Source organism: Pieris brassicae, chromosome 1 (assembly GCF_905147105.1).
Source record: "Pieris brassicae chromosome 1, ilPieBrab1.1, whole genome shotgun sequence".
In the NCBI taxonomy this organism is placed as follows: Eukaryota; Metazoa; Arthropoda; class Insecta; order Lepidoptera; family Pieridae; genus Pieris; species Pieris brassicae.
This window is the reverse complement of record NC_059665.1, coordinates 7,371,471-7,391,698: the sequence shown is the minus strand read 5'-3', so window position 1 is coordinate 7,391,698 and position 20,228 is coordinate 7,371,471. Positions and strand designations below refer to the sequence as shown.

Here is a 20,228-nt window from a genome sequence, read left to right as displayed (position 1 = left end):
GCTATACGATCAGTAATTAATTGCAATAACATCTTATAAAGTTACATTGCTATAAGTGGAATTACTTTTGACGACGTGTGTATTTGTTCTACGAGTATCTGTGCTGTAGAAGTCAATTTTAAGATGTCACTACGGTGTAGCAGTATTGCTACGTGGGTTCATTGCACCAAACTTTTGTATGTAATTTGTATTTGTAATTCATTCGGTACACGAATGTGTGAAATATTGTATTTAAATTATTACTATTTAAATACAATATTTCATTTCATTTATTAATACCAATCAATTAACGATTTATTTGAAAATCTATATTATTCGTATTTAACTACGCGAACTTCTATGAATCCAAATATCAAATTGAAATATTTAATTTCTTCAATTAAAGCCCCATGAATATTCATCAGAGAATTTGAATGGTAATCGTTTTTTTCAAATAGTCCTCTAATGAAATATTGATAGCAGAATACCTAAAGGAAATTCAATTATTGCGGATAATTTATTCAATTTTTACTTTGTGGAATAATTTGGAGAAATAGCTGTAATTCGTTTTGATTATAAATAAAGTGTTGAGATTCAAAGTTATTTTATTTTGAAGAAAATATTTACAAATGTATTCTATATAATATATATGCTGTATAAAATCCAAATGAGTGACTTAACTTTATTCAACAAAAATCAAAATCAAGTGCTCTGGATGTTTGTGGAGGCCATATCTTTTCACTATTTGATCATAATTACGCAAGGCAGTCCATAATATTTCAAAACACTGATCTAAACTATTAATACAATGCAAAAAATTACACCAAATGATTTCAATGACAAATTTCTATAATAATGCTATAAAATATTTCCTCATTCTTTGAAATTCGCATAGAAACGGGGGTTTATTTGACAAAATCTTGTTACAATCTCAAAAGGAGCTTTACTTTACAAGTTCTCAGTAGCTATAATTTTGTACAAAATATTCCTTTGAGTGAATAAAATCAAATCAACGAAGTCAAAAGTCGGTTAGCGGCGGAACAGAGCTGGAGCAATTCAATTAAAACAGAAAGCCGCGGCGATATCTCTTTAAATAGCTTGCTCTGTGGCTCTTGTTTATAATAGCGCTATGGTCTATGTCTTGAAAGTTTTTCTGTAGTCTGTTAACCAGCAATATTAGTTTTAGCTTCTTTCGGCAGATACCTACTGGCCTCCGACTAAGTGCTATTAAAGCGTCTTATGTTTTTAATATTCAACAGTAAAACCAGTTTATTTAGTATAGAGGTAATAATTGATAGGTCGCGATTTAAAATAACATTTAAACAATATAACAAAAACTTAGTTCTCTCTTTCTCAGTGATTATAATTTTTTACAGTATACTGATACTATAGTATTATGCAAGTACTGACTTGCATTAAGTCATATTAAAGTTAAGCTCATATGGAGAATTCTACGAATATAGTAAAAACATTTTTTTATATAAAATACCTTCGTCAGTTTCGTCGAATTAAAATTCTTCAATTGATAGGAACACGTAAAGGAAAACATCCAAGCGCTCTTCAGTATGCACTTCGGTATTCTGGGTGAAGTGGAATTCCGATCATCTGACTATAATTATTCGTCCCCTTCGATGTCGTAGCGGAGAAATTTAATTTAGCCAGGCATTAGGAAAAAGGCGCTTGCGACCGATTCGATTATTAAGCGATAAAGGATCTGGTATTCGTTTTGAGACACGCTTGTGGCATAGGGGAGAATGAATGTATTTATTATGTATATGCAAATTTCGCTACACTTTTGTTTACATTTTCTACTTTTAATTTATTCCAGGAATCTTAACTCTTATCTTAATAACGTTATTACAAATATCGTAATGAAATTGATTTATAATAAATTAATGAGGTATAAAAATATTGAATTAAAAATGACGTCCACGATAAATTGAGTAGAATTTTTACTAAGGGAAAGCATTTTGCTTACATAAGTAATAACAGCACTACATTCATCATGCAATAAATAACTCATTATTTTTTATAGTCTATTAATTACGCCCGTATTATCATAACGAAACGTAATAGTGTTGTTTACAAAAATATCCTTGTTTATCGATCGTAAACATAACGAGAGCGGGTCGACGTCAACACTGTCGTTAAATTAATTCCTGATATTCATCGCACCCTGTGTCAAGAATAAATTACATCGTCAACAAAAATATACTTCATATTGGTTATGATAAGCGAATATGTATATCATATCAAAAAGAAGACTTTATTTCAAAAGTCAATTTAAAGTACGAATGTCAGCGACCTATTTCAGAAAATCCAGACAAATCTCAGAAGTCAAAATGAATATTTAATGCATGGGCATAAGTTAAGGGTATACGAGTGAAATGTTCAAGCGCGTACTAAACTTCGCAATTGAACACATTTTTTTGACTTCGTTCTTACTATATCGAAATTTAAATTATGAATTGCTTGTTAGTCATGGTCAGCGAGTGCTAAATTATGCAAGGTAAACAACGTAATAAGCTTGTGTATTTAAACTTTACTAATTATACCCATAGGTCAAACTGTTCTTCAAAACCTGTCAATGGCGCAGAACTTAGGTCACGTGTTGTATAGCCTTATCTACCTCAACTGTACTGTAGGGTTGATTATACATACAAACATATATTTAATATTTTACAGTGATAAACTGGGTTTACATCCTTTCACTTTGCAAGTTACTAGACACTCTGATGACACCTTTTTGTGATAAAATATGGTCCAATGGAAGGTTTGGTTTTTCTGTACAGCTATATAAGTTGTGAGTATGTTTATTTATTACAAATATATATAGAGCGTTATCATTATCATAAGCAAGTAGATCAATTCACCGGGATTTTTATTCGCTTAATGTGTTAACTAATATCGATATTAATAAATTAATAAAATACATGTTTTAGTTATTATAATGCTTTAGTTTTGTGGTTTATATTTATAGAGTAACCGTGCATATTTTAATTGCGATTGTGCGAGTTTGGCACAATATATAATCACTTTCCCGGCTATTAAATAAAGAATATTTTTTATGACGATATAAAAAGTACATAAAATTTAAAGCGCACAGAGTTTTTATAAATACGAGTGTGATTGCTTCTTTACTGTTTCAGGGTACTTGCAAAAGCTATATTGTATAATTTTAATTGAGATGGTTTAAGGATAATCTTTTTCTAGATAGTAAGAAGAAGAACAGAATTTAGTTTAAAATGTACATCATAAAACGTCGGTCGCAAAAGTGACACAGGCATCACATTTTTGATACATCCTAAAACATCGTATTATAGGTTAATTATTTATGAATTAGAATAAATATTTTATATTTTAGTAATTAGAAGTATCAGTCTGGTTTCGGAGAGAATTAAATATTGAAAGAAAAAAACTTTGACTTTAACGCAAATTACAATATTTAAACATAATGGAGTTTGTATTTGTTTTAATTTTAGTTATATAATATGAATTATAGTATTTAAAAATATATTTAACCACTTAATACTTTTTAAAGTTTAACTTTAATTAAAAATTCCTCAGACGTCACTACAATATTTTGTCTTCGGTAACAACCCTATCTTTCGTTTGGATAGGCTTAGCGAATATCGATCTGTCTAATAATAGACTTGCCTCGACAACGAGCCTCTGTATATTTTATCACAACCTTTTCACTTTTAACTATTGCTTTAAAATTCAATTTCTTTGTTTTTAATTGGTACATCCTCTATTTAAATTATTTACGGTTATATTTTTATTTTAGTACAAATGAAAACTATTTAATATTAACATACTTTTTACATGCTTTGTTTATTTTTATAGTATCATTCGTATCTATGAAATGTTACTTGGCCATATTTTTATTTATCATTTAAGGATATCGTACAAGCGATAAGTACATATTCTATTAAATATATGAAAGATATTTGCAATTATGGATATATATATAACAAAGGATTTAGCAATAATAATTCGTAACAAAATGAAAATTATTCAACAATATATTTCAATGTTCATTAAATAATAACTATGTAGCTGCAATGTTTCGAAATAACCAAGATTATTATCAGTCATTAAGGGCTCTAGAGGCCCTCTAAGCACTGCCCTAAGTAATTACTAAGACAAAGAAAATTTAAATCAATTGAGGCTAATATAACTTTGAGTTCATTCAATGATAAAATCTTTTATATTTCTTATAATATGTAGAATAATAGAATTGATTTGTAGTATATACGGTCGTTAAAACCAGAAAATTATATGTTTTTAATAAAGTATTCTTACTTTTTACTTTTAAAATTAAATTAATTTTAAAAATAATACTGAATTTGGTCCTACCATGTGAGGTGTTCGTGGTTTTAATAGGTTCTTTGAAATTAGGTTTAATGAATTAAGCTGTGGCGTTAAATTAAGTTAGTATTTTTTTTGCAAATATCAGTAATTCTTTTTAATTTCCCTTCCCATCCTCCTTTCGTGTACCAGGCAATTATAAAGACAATGAAAGTTCAAACCAATTATGTACTCCATAATGAGCCGGTTAAGTTAGTTACAAGTTCGAAACAAGCTGGGTTTTATTGCAATAATTAAGAATCATGACTATTTATTCAGTTTATTAAAGTGTTACTACACCTAAAATAAAAGTAATTTAATAACACAGAATTAATTGCATTAAGTTGGAAAAAGTTAAATTATTTTTAATAAAATCTAACGTAGAATGTATAAAGGAGTTTTTAATAAGCTTTGTTCGTAACAATAGGTTCGTAACAATACCTTTTAAGGTTTTATTTAGTTAATAATAATAATGATTAAATTAGTTGAAGTATGCCGACCTTTTATTAGTAAGCATCTAAATAAAAATGTCGATATTCATACTCATATATAATATATATAAAATGTAAGTAAATAAAATTTACCACAATCCAATACAATAACAAATTAAACAGTATTTGCTCAAGCAAGCGCATAACGTATGGCGAATATCACTGTTATCAAACAACAATAATTTAATGCCACGGTGATTACGTCACGTACGCCAGTGATTGGGGGACGTACTTCACTACTCCAAGAAAATATTATAAGTGCACCTACAATAGTTTTTGTATTTAAACAGTGGGTATTAGGGTAGTTTTTATTAGTTTGTAACTGAATTAATAATATTAAGACAAATTGAGTGCATTAATTACCATACATAAACTAACTCCTTACAAACGTTGTGAAAAAAAAGCTTGGCGATTAAAATGAGTAGGCGAGCGTTTATTGGCAGTTCTTTTCTTCCGTTCTACGCCCTTGATTTGAGAACTAGCAGCGAATGTAAAATTAGAAGCATTTTTATATACATATCTGATTTTGACGTTCATAAGTGTTGTGTTACCTATATGAATAAATAATTTGATTTGAATTTATTATCTGTGTATTACAGTTAAGTTCATTTGATAAGCTAAAATTTTATGTACATTTCAACTTTTGCGATAGACGGTCCTTACCCTTTTGTAGGCTCTATTATAAAGTCCGTCCCCTCGACTTGTAGTGAAATATAAATTATTCAGTATTCAAATATATTGTCCTCGACCGAGCGATATCGTGCTTGCATTTCACTATTTATAGCTCCAGCTTGGTAAGGGATGATCAATTTAACTACCTGTCGGGGAAATGAGTTTTTAATTATATAATAGATACATTTAAGACTCCACTTCATCTATGTAATTTAACCGATAAATTCACATGTAAATAAGAGATCCTAATGTTAAATAAACGACAAAAATGTTATTTTTACAAAATAATTTTTGATAGTCTGTGCCGTGGTTATACAAGCTTTAAAATTATTATCTATGTTTATTTTATGTTATCTATATTGAACAGTAAGAAAAATCAATGGCGCTACAACCTTTTTAGGTCTGAGCCTCAGATTTCTGTATCTGTTTCATGATCGTTTGTGAATTGAATAGGCAAGTAGGTGATCAGCCTGCTATGCCTAACACACACCGTCGACTTTTTGGGTCTAAGGCAAGCCGGTTTCCTCACTGTTTTCCTTCACCGTTCGAGCTAATGTTAAATGCGCACATAGAAAGAAAATCCATTGGTGCACAGTTGGGGATCAAACCTACGACCTCAAGGATGAGAGTCGCACGCCGAAGCCACTAGGCCAACACTGCTCTATAATATTGAACAGTAAAGTGCATTTTAAAATCTTAAATTTTATGTACATTCTCACGGTAGACGTTATTACCCTTCCTTTTATCATTATTAATTTTGAATGAACCTTACATGTACAGTCAGTGTGAAGGAAGATGCTGTGTTGTCTATGATAATGCACATCGGATTATCTTTATTACAGCAAATAGTTAAGTTAGGTTACGAATATACAAAGTTGTTTTAAAGTGGGTTACTAGTATATAATGTAGAGTCATTCTCAACACGCCCGGAACTCAAAGTTTTAATTAAGATACCGATGCCCAGTGATACATTGCTGGAGTAAAATAAATAAAATTTAACGGATATTTTTGTAGTAACAATCATATAAGTAGGTATAAGTAGTATTTTTACCCGAATTTAACGTTCACTAAAGTTCTAATGTAAATTAATATCTATAAACGACCGTGTGCGAAACATACATAATCATCTGGGGGAGTATCTTTTTTGTTCCCTTCATGGAGACGTGATCTTAGAATAAATAGATATTTAATCAAACAATTAATTTTTATAGCCTTTAGTTATAAAGTCTAAATTGCGAATTTATGTAACCCCGTTTGGGTTTGGGACCTATTTATACGGCTGGTCGTGCCAGACAATTGTAATTGTTTTAAATGCGATACAACGTCAGTATTAAAATGCGACTCAAGAATAATCTTTTAAACACATTTCTTACAATATCAATAGCCAATCTCTTCATAGAAGTATTATTTACGAAATACCTTTCGGTAAGATCTGGTATGAATATACGTAAGCCTTTTAAAGCCCGTACCACAAACAGGATAACGGTGAAATAAACATATTTGAGCGCAAGAATAGCGACAAGCTCAGAACTTTTACAAATATTTTACTTTTCACGCTATCTGGTTTTAGTTTGAATGTAACTTTGAAAGTTATAAAAAATCAGTGTGTTCTCTCTCTCTTGTAGGAAATCGTGAACCCCTTTAACGATAGTTTTCCTTTTTATGAAAACCCAACCCAGAACCTATTCCTTCATTTAATAAACAAAGGTATTTCTAAACTCAGAAGGCGATTAAATGCAATTGTTTATTTTGTATTGTGAAGATGTTTTAAAGGTATTTGCGTATATTAATTTTTAATCATATGTAAAAAGTATACAGAAGAAAAAGACATCTAAATTGTATTTAAAATCGGATAAATTGTGGGTTAATTTACGTACAAATGTTTAATAATTTGTTTTGGCTGTTTGTTATTAACTATTGGAACATCAAATAAAAACTACCTGAGCTTTACCGGGTGTGAATGATCCGGGTATAATGTAGAAATTCGGGCGCAAATCCGTTCACATTAATTCCACGTTTTATTGTACTGGGCTCTATCAATATTTAGGTCACGATCAGTAACCATTTGTTTGGGCGAATAAAGCGGAAATTTCTACATTGGAACTTGAATTTTATGTTCATTGAAATAGTGCTTTCGAATTGTTTATTTTAATTTTTACTTCGAAATGAATCAAGTATTGGAGCGAAATTGAATAACAGTAATTGGACTTTTTAATGTTTATAAAACATTTTTATGTACAGGTAATCTTTGTTAAAAACGTATTACATACATTTTATTTCAAATACGTTACTGTCTATATAATTTTTTTAACGTAGACTTTTAAATAATAACTTTTACTTGATAGTTTTGTTTTTTATTGACCTCTTCTTTTATATTTCTTTAGCGCACTTCTCTAACGGTAGGGAAAAAGAAACCGTAAGGAATCGTAAGGAAACCGGCGTGTATCGTACACAGCTACGATACACGCTGGTACCTATTAAAACTACTTGCCTATTTAAATAAAAAATATGCATAATTTTAATACTCGGAACAAACACAGGCTGCAATTTCGGCATACTAGACTATCTATAGTTAGTCTTTTTTGAGAAAATGGATACTTTTGTTTAATAAAATACCAGAGGCTCTTTTTATCTCTGCCTTTTAATAAATTTAAGAAATGTATTAAAAAAAATAACTGTTGGCTTTCTATTAAGTTAAGGGTTATCTAGTTGATAAAAGGGTCGGGACTAGTGCTGGACAAGCTACTTCTAATAAATTTGCGATATTTGTTTCACAATGAGTGTTGTTTGCCATTTTGTATGATGATTTGTTTTTTTTTAAAAGTACCGAGAGTTTTTTACGCCGGCCTTTTCTCTCGGCCTACACCCTCTGTCTTCTTTGCCGATGAGTATGTCTGCGATACAAATTTAATGATGTGGAATAAGTGATACCTGTATCTTATAAACCATAATAAACTTATTTTTTTTATAAAGAAAAATCATTTTAAAGAAGTAGCGCCAATGGTTTTTTTTAGGTAGTATGGTATTGGTTATAACCACCCTACCGACATATTATACTTTTGTAAAACTAATCCTAAAAACTTTCTTACTATGTATGCAACAATGCTTCGTGGTGCTACAATATATATATATATATCTTACTTACAAGAAATAACAATAATAATAGACTTAAAGACGGATGAAGGTTTTGAATACAAAATGGAATAGTTCATATTGTCACGTTAATATTTATTCATTAAAGTGTGTTTTGCATATTATATACATTATACATTATAAATATTGCGTGTGCGTTCTACAAAAACTTTACGGCTTCCTGCATTATATTGTACTCAACCTTTGACCCGTTAATGTTACACTCGCGGATAAAGTAAGTCACAGTCGTGCTAGCTACAGTTTATATATTCAATTGTCTGTTATTTATATATTATAAAACTTTTAAATGAAAATAAAACAATGTTTAACAGTATTATCCCAGTATATGTATAGTAATAATTAAGAGCCGGAAATAGGTGATCCCATATCCTGCGTAGTGTCTAGTTAGAAATTGAACACAATTATTATAAACATAAAATGATACTTTAAATAATTTAATTGTATAGTAAAATCATTAATACTTAAATGGTAACAGTTAGCATAGTTATAAAGCAATCTCAATATAAACACATAATAAATCAGATTTATCGTCGAACAGTAAACTTTATCGAATGGAATTTCAATTAGTTTCCTTCAAAATCGTTAAATGTTGAATGTTTTAAGTAATTAAATCCAATTATTCATGTATGTTTTGCCCTAACTGAATGATTATGTTAGTAAATGAAGCTTAAATTTAACTGAAGTTATGGTTTATTACAAGATATTTAAGTTTTTATACTATTACAATGATAAAGGTAGGTAATGCTGGTAATTTTTCAAATGTAAAACCGGATTAGTATTTTTGTTCTAAATTTAAAAATATGTTTCAAATATTATGCGGTATTGACGAAATCGCAGCTATGATTCCCGGCAATCGTTAAAAGAATCGTTATACACCTCACGTTTTATTCTAGATATCTGGGAATTTATTTCAATGAAAACTGCATTAGCTTTTGTGTTTATCCTGAACATATAGACAGATAGAGGCTCGGGGTCCTTATTTGTAAATAATATTAATGTAAGACGAATGCTATTACTGACTTTATTGTAGGCATTATTAATCTCTTAAACTTTTGTCTAGAACTCAATCAATATTTTTGTCATAGTTAAAGTAATTTTCGTAAGAAACGTTTTCAATAGACCATCTTTTCCTATTTACTTCGCAAATCCGTCTACCACAAAAATATTTCGTTACATACACTAATAAATAACGTGGCTTTCTATTTGTAAAAAAATCACAATCGGTTCAGTAGACACATAGATTACTCCCTACAACCTAAGAACCTTTTCTTCTTTATTAGTGTACATAGAATAAAAATATATGAATATCATCTATCATCCAATATGAGTATAATCAAATTACATGAAGTGTTTACTAATTTTATAATTATTGGTGCTTCAATATTCTAATAGCAAAACTACAATATCACAAATGATGTGATGTTGGCAGAGAACTGTGGCTTATTAATTTATACAAATTTTGTATAGAAATTTTCTATGGTATATACGTACAAAAAAGATTGTTTTGACACAATTAAGAAAACCGGACATCACAGCGGGTGGGGCTATAAACTGGACGGCTACTTAGCTCCATTTGCCCGTATATATTTCATACAAGCCACCGTTTTAATCCACGTCCGCTAAAAGCTTTCTACTGTAATGTTTGGTCAGCTCTCACTCCCAAACACAATTGGTTAGACAGAGAGGGAAAGCCTTTTGTGTTTGTTCTACCAGACTAAGATTTGCGAAGTATTTTTTATCTTCTTTGATATGACGCTTTGTTTGAGATTAGTAAGAATACGCCGTCGGATATTCTCGTAGTTTTGATAATTCTTAGTTGCTTAACTGTTTTGAATATGTTACTAAAATTAAATAATTTTAAATTTATTTTAGATATAACATAAATTAAAAATATATAAAAAAAAGTATAAATATATTGTATTAAAAATTGTAAGTTTACTTACGGATCATGTTAAAGTAGAATAAATGTATTAATTCTATATGAAAAAACTCAGAAAGTTTGGTATTATTTTCTTTAATTCTCGGAAAACAGGTCTATTTGTCCCGATCTATTTGCAAGAAAACGCTACGTAACTCGTAGCAAGTTCCGCCTCGTAGACGTCTACGGTCATTTAATGCGGCTCGTAGCATACTAAGAATTGTCTACGAGTGTTTGACTTCGTTTTTAGACCATTGTTCACTGTATTCTGTTATTTCAACTGCTTATATTTAGCTTTTGTTTGAGCTCATAATACTTCTCTAAGTATTAGAGTCTCATTAACATATATTTTGTGAAACAAATGGTAATTACTTGGATTCTTTGTTTAATTTTATAATAACTCCACACTATCAAGAAAGTATTGTAGGAATCTTTAAGATATAATTAAATACATTAATGTCTATATAGGTAGGGTAGATCACCTTTTCCTCAGGAACTAGTACATAATATATGTATTGATATTATAGTGCCTTAAGCCTTCCATAAAATTACGCTATTAAAAAAATAAAACAAGAAAGCGATATACCAAGACGAACATAAGAAGTATTTTATCTCAGTAATATAAAGTTATGTACGTTTTAAATTTGAGCTTAAATAATATAGGTTAAGCAATAAATTATAACGGGCCATTACATCCAGGGTTCAGCCCAGCAAGGTCTAACCTACTTGGCTCTTTGCCAAACTCAGACCCCTACATACACTCGTTGAACATGCTTACCCAGATCTCTATATACATAGAATCAGCTTATTTTAATGATAAGGTTACTTTCGACAGTAAGTTTTGATGAAAATCAACGGTAACGTAATTGATCGGAAACATAGCTTTGTAATGCAGTTAGACGCTTTTTGTTCATTTCAAAAGTACAATTAGTTTTTAATATTTATGCTATGAAAATTGTGATAATGCATCTTAAATATAAAGATGTTTTATGTTAAAAATTTCAATAAATTACTGTAACACAAGTTTTGTTATTATACTTTCGTTAATTTAGATATTTTAGATTCTCGTTAAAGAGGGGTTTTATACTATCAAAGTATAAAACGTTACTGAGACCAAAAATATCTTTATATATCATATAAAGTTCTTGGAGACAGTCAATTAAGTCTTTTTAATAAAAGTAGGCAAAGTAAAATATTAGCAGAGTAATAGTATAAACTGCAGTAATTAAAAGTGGCGCATAATTTAACGTAAGCACATACAGGAATACAGAACCAAATAAACGTGTATTAAATAATATTTTAAAGGCTAGTTAAAGATCACTTACCTATGAAATTCATCTTGCTTGCGTTTTCACTTATCCGAGAGAAAAAAACAAGCCTAATCTACCAACTCATAACAAACTTGAAATATAAAAAATATTTTTTTTTTCCCTAATGAGCACCAAAGTTTTCTATAGAAAATACATGATACGTATCGTTAACTAGTACTAGAATAGAAGAAGAGAGTTGGGATCTCGGAAAATTACATCGTGTTCACGACACGACCGGCCGCCGCGGGTAACGGAAGGCCAATGCTGGAAGTTCTGACACGCTGCGCTATTTATGCCGTCACTAACGCACACCAATACCGGGCATGCGTTCGAGATACTCACACTAGCGTAAAATTAAGTGCGAAGGGAAATGGAAGAGCCATTGTCAATCTGTAATGGGGAAGGAAAAGTTGGTTCCCGTCAATTTGTGTATAATGATTGTAATTGCCGATCCCGTTCTAATCATTTATGCGGATCTCCTGGGCGTTATTCAACCCTAGTACTTAACACAAAAAGAGATAAAAAAGCTTCTAAAACCGATACGATTCAATGATTCCGATAAATAAAAGAGTAAAGTAAGAAAAATTGGCCGTATATTTTATTTGCTATTGGTTGAATGTGTGAGTTGCGCATGTGTAAGAACAAAGAGGCCGCCGGTTATAGGCGTGGCCTTCTGCCTGTGTGTGTGCATTAAATCTTTTATAGGTCGATGCATTAAGTAATTTACTATAATATCATGCATTTGACAGAGTACACTGGAAATATATTGCAGCGTTGTTCTAGAGAAAATAAACTCGATTTACAAAATATTTGTAAAATTAACTTTGATGATATCTTGAAGAATAATACTGAAAATTTTAATACGGAGAGAGTTCATTTACAGATAAGAAATTCCTTTTAATAAAAATGATCTTTCAAATTAAACCTGATTATTCAGATAAAAAAGTCAGATTTTATAATATTCATTAAAGAACCAAATTGGTGATTACAATTTATAAAATAAGACTATATATCCTTTGTAGCATGTCGTAGCGTTTCGTAGCATTACAACAATGTATAGCGCAAGAAACAATGGTGGTTTGATAAAATGTTTTTTATACTAATTTAATTACAATACATTTATATAAAAAGCAAATTATTATCATTCATTTAAAAAAAAATATATATATATATATTTATATATTTATATTGTTTGTACGAAGAATCAAGTGTGCAACCAACAATGCTACCGTCTCACAAGTAATAGTACAAGTAAAGTTTTTTATGTATGAAATTATTTCTGTTGCGACGAACTTTAATTAATTGAAATTTTATCAGCGTGAGATTACTATCGTGTTCTGTGTAATAAAGATAACTGATAATAATAATAACAGAAATACTTACGTTAGTAAATTTCAGCAAATGCAATTGTACATGTTATTAACCTAAGACAGCTGCAACTAATGAGATTCTAAAGCATAGTATTTTAATGAGTACCTTTCGAGGCCTCAACATGCTTTTAGTAATTCTTAGTGAACTATTCACAGCACGAAATTGAATATAGATTAATAGAGCATAAGAATTCAGATTGTTCCACAGCGGAGTAATGAAAGCGTGGCATTTTAATATAATATTCAAATTCAATGTACTAGTATATAGACGTCGCTTTTGGTATGCGTATAAGGATATAATTATTGTGAATGATTTACATATTATTAAATGCGTTCATAAATACCTAGGAAAGAAGTTTGTTTAATATTTCATCTGTTTTATACCTAAATAAAACTAATTCTTATTTTTTATAATTGACACTCTCAGACACTAGAAACAAATAAATTAATATAATATTTATTGAATTATTGTTTTGTGGCAAAGTTACTGAAATTAAAATTAAATGTTAGATAGAATACAAGGAGAATAGTAAGTTTCCTACGGCCTTATAAATTTCAGTGACGCCTATCATGTAAGAATAGATCGGATCCTGGGATTTGATTTATAATCTTCAAGCTACTGAAGTCTACGAACAAATGTTTGCTTCTTCAGCTGACAAATATACTTTTCCCAGGCAATATGCGGGAAATGTATAAGTACAAATTGTAAAACTAGAATAATATTTATTCTACGTCAAAACTCGCTGGAAGTTAAAAAAATTACGCAGCCCAAAAAAAGTGCAGCTAGTATATTTTTTGTAAATGTATATACTATATATATTGGATAAAGAATTCAACAGAACAGTGCATTTTATTGTTATCTACGGCTAACCGCAGCATTATCCTATTAGCATTAAAAGGAAATTTACCTAGAATTGCTTTTATATTTATATGTACAATAATGTTGGAAAGCAATACGAATATAACTTATGAATAATATAAGGGATAATAAATATACTGAATTGTTCTTTAAAAAAATTAATAGATATCTCTTACTTTTGTCCTTAATTAAATGGGAGAGAGAAAAAAGAAAATTTACTCTTTATCTAGATGTCTTACTAGTTTTAACGACGAACTACCTAGTCTAGCTGTACAAGCTAAGTTCTATTACAAATGAAAAAGTATTTAAAAAATTGAAGAAATTTAATATTATTAAAATTTACACCTGCATATTTATCAGTCACAGCAAAAAAATTAAATATATTCTATTTGAAATGGTCACCTTAGGTTATTTCCATGCTTTCACCTACGTGTTGCGACAGAAGGCGTTTTGATCGATCTACTTGCCTTTAATTGTAAAGATTTTATAACATGCGACAGAGTCCTAGCGGGAATCTTCATTTCTCGCGAATAAGACTTTTTGCTTCCTAATGGGGTTTCGACGAATTCTGGCATTACCAGCATTAACAGCCTTTGTAGTTCTAACAGCATGCGGTCGCCCCGATTTTTTCTAGTTTTCGACAGACAAAGTGTTGTTTTATCCATTGATAGTACGACGGCTAATACTAAGGTTTTGAAGTGTCCGGAATATGACCGACCATACCCATTTTGTGCAAGGCGATCACTGGAATCCTATTTTCTTTTACACCCTATTCCATCTTGTAATTTGATAGTGAAAAGTTGAAAAAAAGAAAAGATTTTATGTAACAGTACTTATGGCTAGAGAACAAGTTTGGCCATACATAACTTCTAAAAAATAAAATATCGTGCTGTTTATTGTATTTGTGGTGATTGAGCTATTTAACTATTAACATAGATTATTACTATTCATATCCATATATAATTTTCTTTTTTTCGATTGACAAACCATCGTAACACGCAAGAAAAGTAATAAAATAATATATAGCCTTAAATACCATCAATAAATTGAGTTAACCAAAGGAAAGTATATGTGTTAAAAACTCAATAATATATATTTCCACATGAATTGCTGGTGTTAACATCGCGTTACATAATAATATGTAGTTACAAATTATCGGTCAGTATTAATTTAAAATGAGAATTGATAGATTTAGGTCGAATTTGTATCGATCTTAAATCTGAACACGCGAAGCATGACCCACTAAATAATTTAATGGACTGAATTCACATTTCTATACTTAATATTACTACGATCGATGACAGAAATCTTCAGAAATAAACTCTGAAATATAAGTAACATTGTCTTTCTACCAAATGGTTTTCATTCAGCTATTTTTTGGGGGTTACCGAAAAAACATCGCTTTTATTGTATACAGTTATTAGTTTAAAACTGAGTTTTATATTAAATAGATTGTTAAATAGTTCAATCTCTTATATAATCTTTGTTCATAACAAAATGCGTAATTTTTATTTCATATTTTTCTCATTTGCGCTTGCATAGATTATACCAATTCATAAATATGCCTAATGAGTTTAAAACATAGTTTGCATAGAAGTGGTTCAGAGCTCTATTTAAGTCGTGGCATTGAACTAGTTACCTGCACTTCAGCCGCTTTTCAACTTAAAAACGTTTCAATTTAGTCTCGTATATATTACCGTTCGTTTTCATCCTAATTCAAGAGTTAAAGGCCGACAACGCATTCGCGAGCCCTCTGGAATTGAGTGTCCATAATTATCACTTAACATCAGTTGAGCCTCTTGACCGTTTCTTTAAAATAAATAGTTACTTTTGCAGCTCAAAACTTGGCTAGTCTGCGAAGTTAGATAAAAGTAACTGTAAGGTAAGTTCAATAGTGTAAAGTAATTTGTAGGTTTAAATGAACCCGGCACAGCTCGGTTTTGCCTCATAAAATAATTGCATCGTTAAAGTATGAATATTACGGGAACTTAGGATATCCGTAGTCCTTTCTTGATTAGCAGTCGCAAGCATCACAAATGAATTTATTAATTTTAGACATGCATCAATCTGCATGGTTTCCTACGCGATAAGGGTTTTTTTTAGTTTAAGTAATGAGTTATATAGTTGTATTAAGCATTCCTTCGTACGATGTCTAAAAATCAACTTCTTAAATTTCTCAAACTAAATCTATCTCGCTAATTCCTACAGTAAAAATACACTCGTCGTGCTCTAATACGGAATTTATGTGTAATGAAAAGTTAAGTGATTTGGAAGGGTAGCTGTAATGGCTTAGATATCGCCGAATTCACGTGTTATTGCTAAAATTTGTATAAATTTTCGTCATAAAGGGTTGATATTACAATTTAAACGCTGTTGGAATGTTTTACTTGATTGTTGTGATTTGTATTTTGAGGGCATATGTTTGTATGGTGATAAAAAACGAACGATAAAGATAGATCTGTAATAAGATTTTATTTCCCTGTGTAATTTTTGCAACTGGATCAAAAACTTCGACAAAAATGTATGTGTTCTAGTTTACGTTACAAAGTTGTGTTTTGAAACACGGCTGCCAGTCCGCATCTTTGTGCTTACCTGAAATCAAAGAGTTAATTGTAATTTACGTATCTTATGATACTAGGAGGCGACACAAACTATTATTACTATACAGAGCCTGTTTAGCATATACACAAGGTTTCTTTACTAAATGAAAAACTATTCAGCTTTTAGTTGCAAAAATCGTCAAAATCCGAAATTAATTACCGCATGCTTACTAGAGATTACGGTAAGGAATAGTTTTCTTTGTAAATTCTACTTAAAAATTGGTGAAACGTTTTAAGTAAAGTCGCAAATAATAGTTAGAGTTTTATATTGTTGATATCAGGTGTTTCGCAGTCGGCAGTGGAAGTGGACGGACGATAAAACGGCCGCCACTCAGCATTGATTTCATTTACAATTCATTTGATATACTTAACAGAGGGCGCCTCGCCCCTAGGGATGGTAGAAAAGACTTTTATGTTTACGTACTATGGTAAAATTATTAACAATTTATATAGTCATTTTCATTTCTTAGAATGCTAGTGAATTAAAAAAGAGAAACAGTAAAAACCATTAAAGAACCTCTAAATTTTAATTATAAGCAAAAGATAAGCTTTGCGTACAAGAATTAAAACCTTTTTAATTCATTTTGGGTTGCCACAAAACAATTCGGATGAATTAAATTGTATTAATTGGCCTGTAACAGCCCTAATCCCGTATAAGGTTACACAGCACAAGTGGTCCGGGTAAATACGCTTTCTTATTCATCCCCCTGCCCACTTCCATACCCCTCCGCCCGCGATAAGTGTTAATGGTCTGTTTGCTTTGCTAATTAGAATAGCTGTTGTCTCTGTGTTTCGGCTTTATTTTTCACATTTCCGTATAATTACGTAATTATATTATACGGAACACGATCTATTTAATGTTTGCAATGGTCCTATAATATTTGACTGCGTCCTTACTGGCCGTACAATTTTAATGATTGATAAAATGATTACTTAAGTTAAATTGCTAACAAAAAGCCTACATGATACTACATATGCGAAACTGAATTTCGATGTAGTTTCTTAATAATTCTGATGTCGTAAATTTGGAGTTAAATGGCACGAAAACTAAATTACTATCGCTATTGAAAAACAGATAGTAGATTGAATGGCCTGAATGCACGTAGTGAAGTACGCTGACATTAAGACATCGTACTTTCTAATAGGCTTTCTCAAAAGTAGCTTAAAATTGTTATACGTTAACACTACTATAAGTTTTCATAAAAGATAATTAAAATTTGGAGCTATCCAACATATAAAGAGAAATATACAATTCCCGAAATCCCTTTAAAATATAAACGAATTTTTAAAACACAATCCAGCTTGTGTCGTCGAAAATAACCGGTGCGTCTTTGACCTATTCTGCCAAGCTCTGTATATAATTAAAAATAAAAGAAAATACAAACAAAGAGTACAGAGGTTTGCGAAAGCAAAACGAGCCGTTTAAATACAGTTCCGTGTGCCTTGTAATAAAACCTAATTGCTCATTTGGGGCTATAGTTACCAGTTGCAGGTTGTTTGTTTTATGTCTGTGCTTTTGATTAGAGATATTCTAAGGACTATATTTTATATAAAACTTTGAATAATCTCAATAAACATCGTGAAATCTAAAAATATAAAAAAATATCAAGTTTTTAAACATTGTGTTAACAGACATGCAAACATACGGAGTTATATTTCATGAACGTGTTCGTAATAATTGTAAAGTTATGTTTATTTATAAGTTATAAAAAACAGTTTTCTAACGAAAAGCAAATTTTAAATTCTGTATACTTACACGTGATAGAAGTAAAAACCAGATTACCAGAACTAAACTTATTAAACGTGTGGTAAAATGTTTCGTTTAAAAATAGTAATATGTACCAAAAATTCCCAACACATAAATTTCTTGCTACATTATAACTGTACTATATTTTACTAACATTTACTGAATAGTAAATTTTGTTCAGTTTTATAAAACAACCCGACAAGGGTGTGATAATTTTCATCAAGTAAGCTTCTTTAATTAAAGATATTTCTTGTAATTCTTTACTTTAAAACACCTCTGAGATCTTTGAATGTGTACATTTGCTAGATAAAGTGCAGAAACACATCGAGGCAATTGCAAGGAAAATAGTTTGGTTTACAAAGCTAGTTGCCTTAGTAAATAGAATGCAGTGGAGTGGGCTGGACGGAAAAAGCTAACGTAGACGGGACGTACGTATCAAATTAGCGTATATTCTATCCTCTATCAAGCTGAGTGGCTGATAGAAGGCTATGCGAGTGATAAGCTCTTAGCTTTAAGTAGAAAATATTGTTTTCAGAGCGTGGCTCTATAAAAATCTCAGACTGAATACACTATTTTAATTATAGCAGTGTGATTAGATTAAGTTTTTTTATGAATAAGGGGTATACTCAAGATTGCGTACCATGTAATGATATAATATCATTACAATCTTGAGTAAAAAAATTCAACAAAATTTTAGTAATTTTTGGACGATAAATTATTGCTTGGTTGTCCATGAGTTCAAGTTGAAGGTGTGGAATTTCTTTACCCGCATTCACCTCACATCTGAAGTAAATTAACCGAGTCATGGCTTACAGTTTGCACCAGTCCTTATTTTCTTTCGCGTTAATTCATTGACAGAGAAAATTGAAAGCTTTCTCGGGTTTATTTATTAACGAACTTACCTTTTATTTTTTAAGAACTTTATTTTCAGAAATAGTTATATTGTTTAAGGAATGTTATTTGTAAGCCACTGTCTGATTGAGTTAGAGTAATCGGATTATTCGGAAATATGTTATATATGATACATAGATTAGGGTATTATGAAGATATGTTATTTAAGAATGACATAATGCGGGTAGAATTAGTTTTCGTATGACGGTAGTCCACACAATTTTTTAGTTGATTTTGGCCCTGTATTCAGATTAACCATGAGCATAACTAATGTGGGACGGTAGCTTAAAATATTACGAAAAGAGAATGTTTCAAGCTGAAAACCCGAATATGTTCTACTGAATGTCCCTTAGGATATACGAACAAAGCCGCTGCTACGCTATTATTATACGCTGTTATATGACAGATTAACGTAAGGAATATTATTAGAACTCAAATATCTTCATATTATATAAGTATAAGCAGGTTTTCAGTTTGACTCAGCTTAACGAGCCAAAACGTACGTATAATTAATGAGTCTCTTAATTAATTTCTTTCACATACAAGATTGTAAAAGCCAAAACATACTAAAATATCCAAATACAAAATTCTTGCGGTATAAATACCACGTGATTTTATATAAGGTCTACTTTCAAATAACAATATAAGCGAATTTTAAAAATACTTTACTAATTCTGCTTTACATAGATGAAACACATTTTGATATCAACATTATCCATGGATAATGATATTATGCATTTAATCATAATTTTAATAATTTAAATTAGAAATTATGCATTAACAAATTGTAAGCTAAACCAAGCCCTGCCTTATGTTTAAAACCATTTGATGCAAATACGAGTATAATCTTGAACCAATGTAACTATTAAATATATGTTATATGAACTA

The 20,228-nt window shown here is 30.3% G+C and overlaps 1 protein-coding gene across 5 annotated transcripts in view; it reads right to left on the bottom strand.

Moving 5' to 3' along the window:
- LOC123711946 (complexin) overlaps nucleotides 1-20,228 on the bottom strand; it is a 119,015-nt gene that overhangs the window by 14,203 nt on the left and 84,584 nt on the right. Inside the window, exon 1 of one of the 5 annotated variants that reach the window (XM_045665177.1) lies at nucleotides 11,889-12,121. The exons of the other annotated variants lie outside the window; for them this stretch is intronic. Coding sequence (XP_045521133.1) covers nucleotides 11,889-11,901 — 13 coding nt within the window. The 5' untranslated portion in view covers nucleotides 11,902-12,121. Of the gene's footprint in view, nucleotides 1-11,888; nucleotides 12,122-20,228 lie in introns of those variants that run through there. 5 annotated transcript variants of the gene reach the window in all.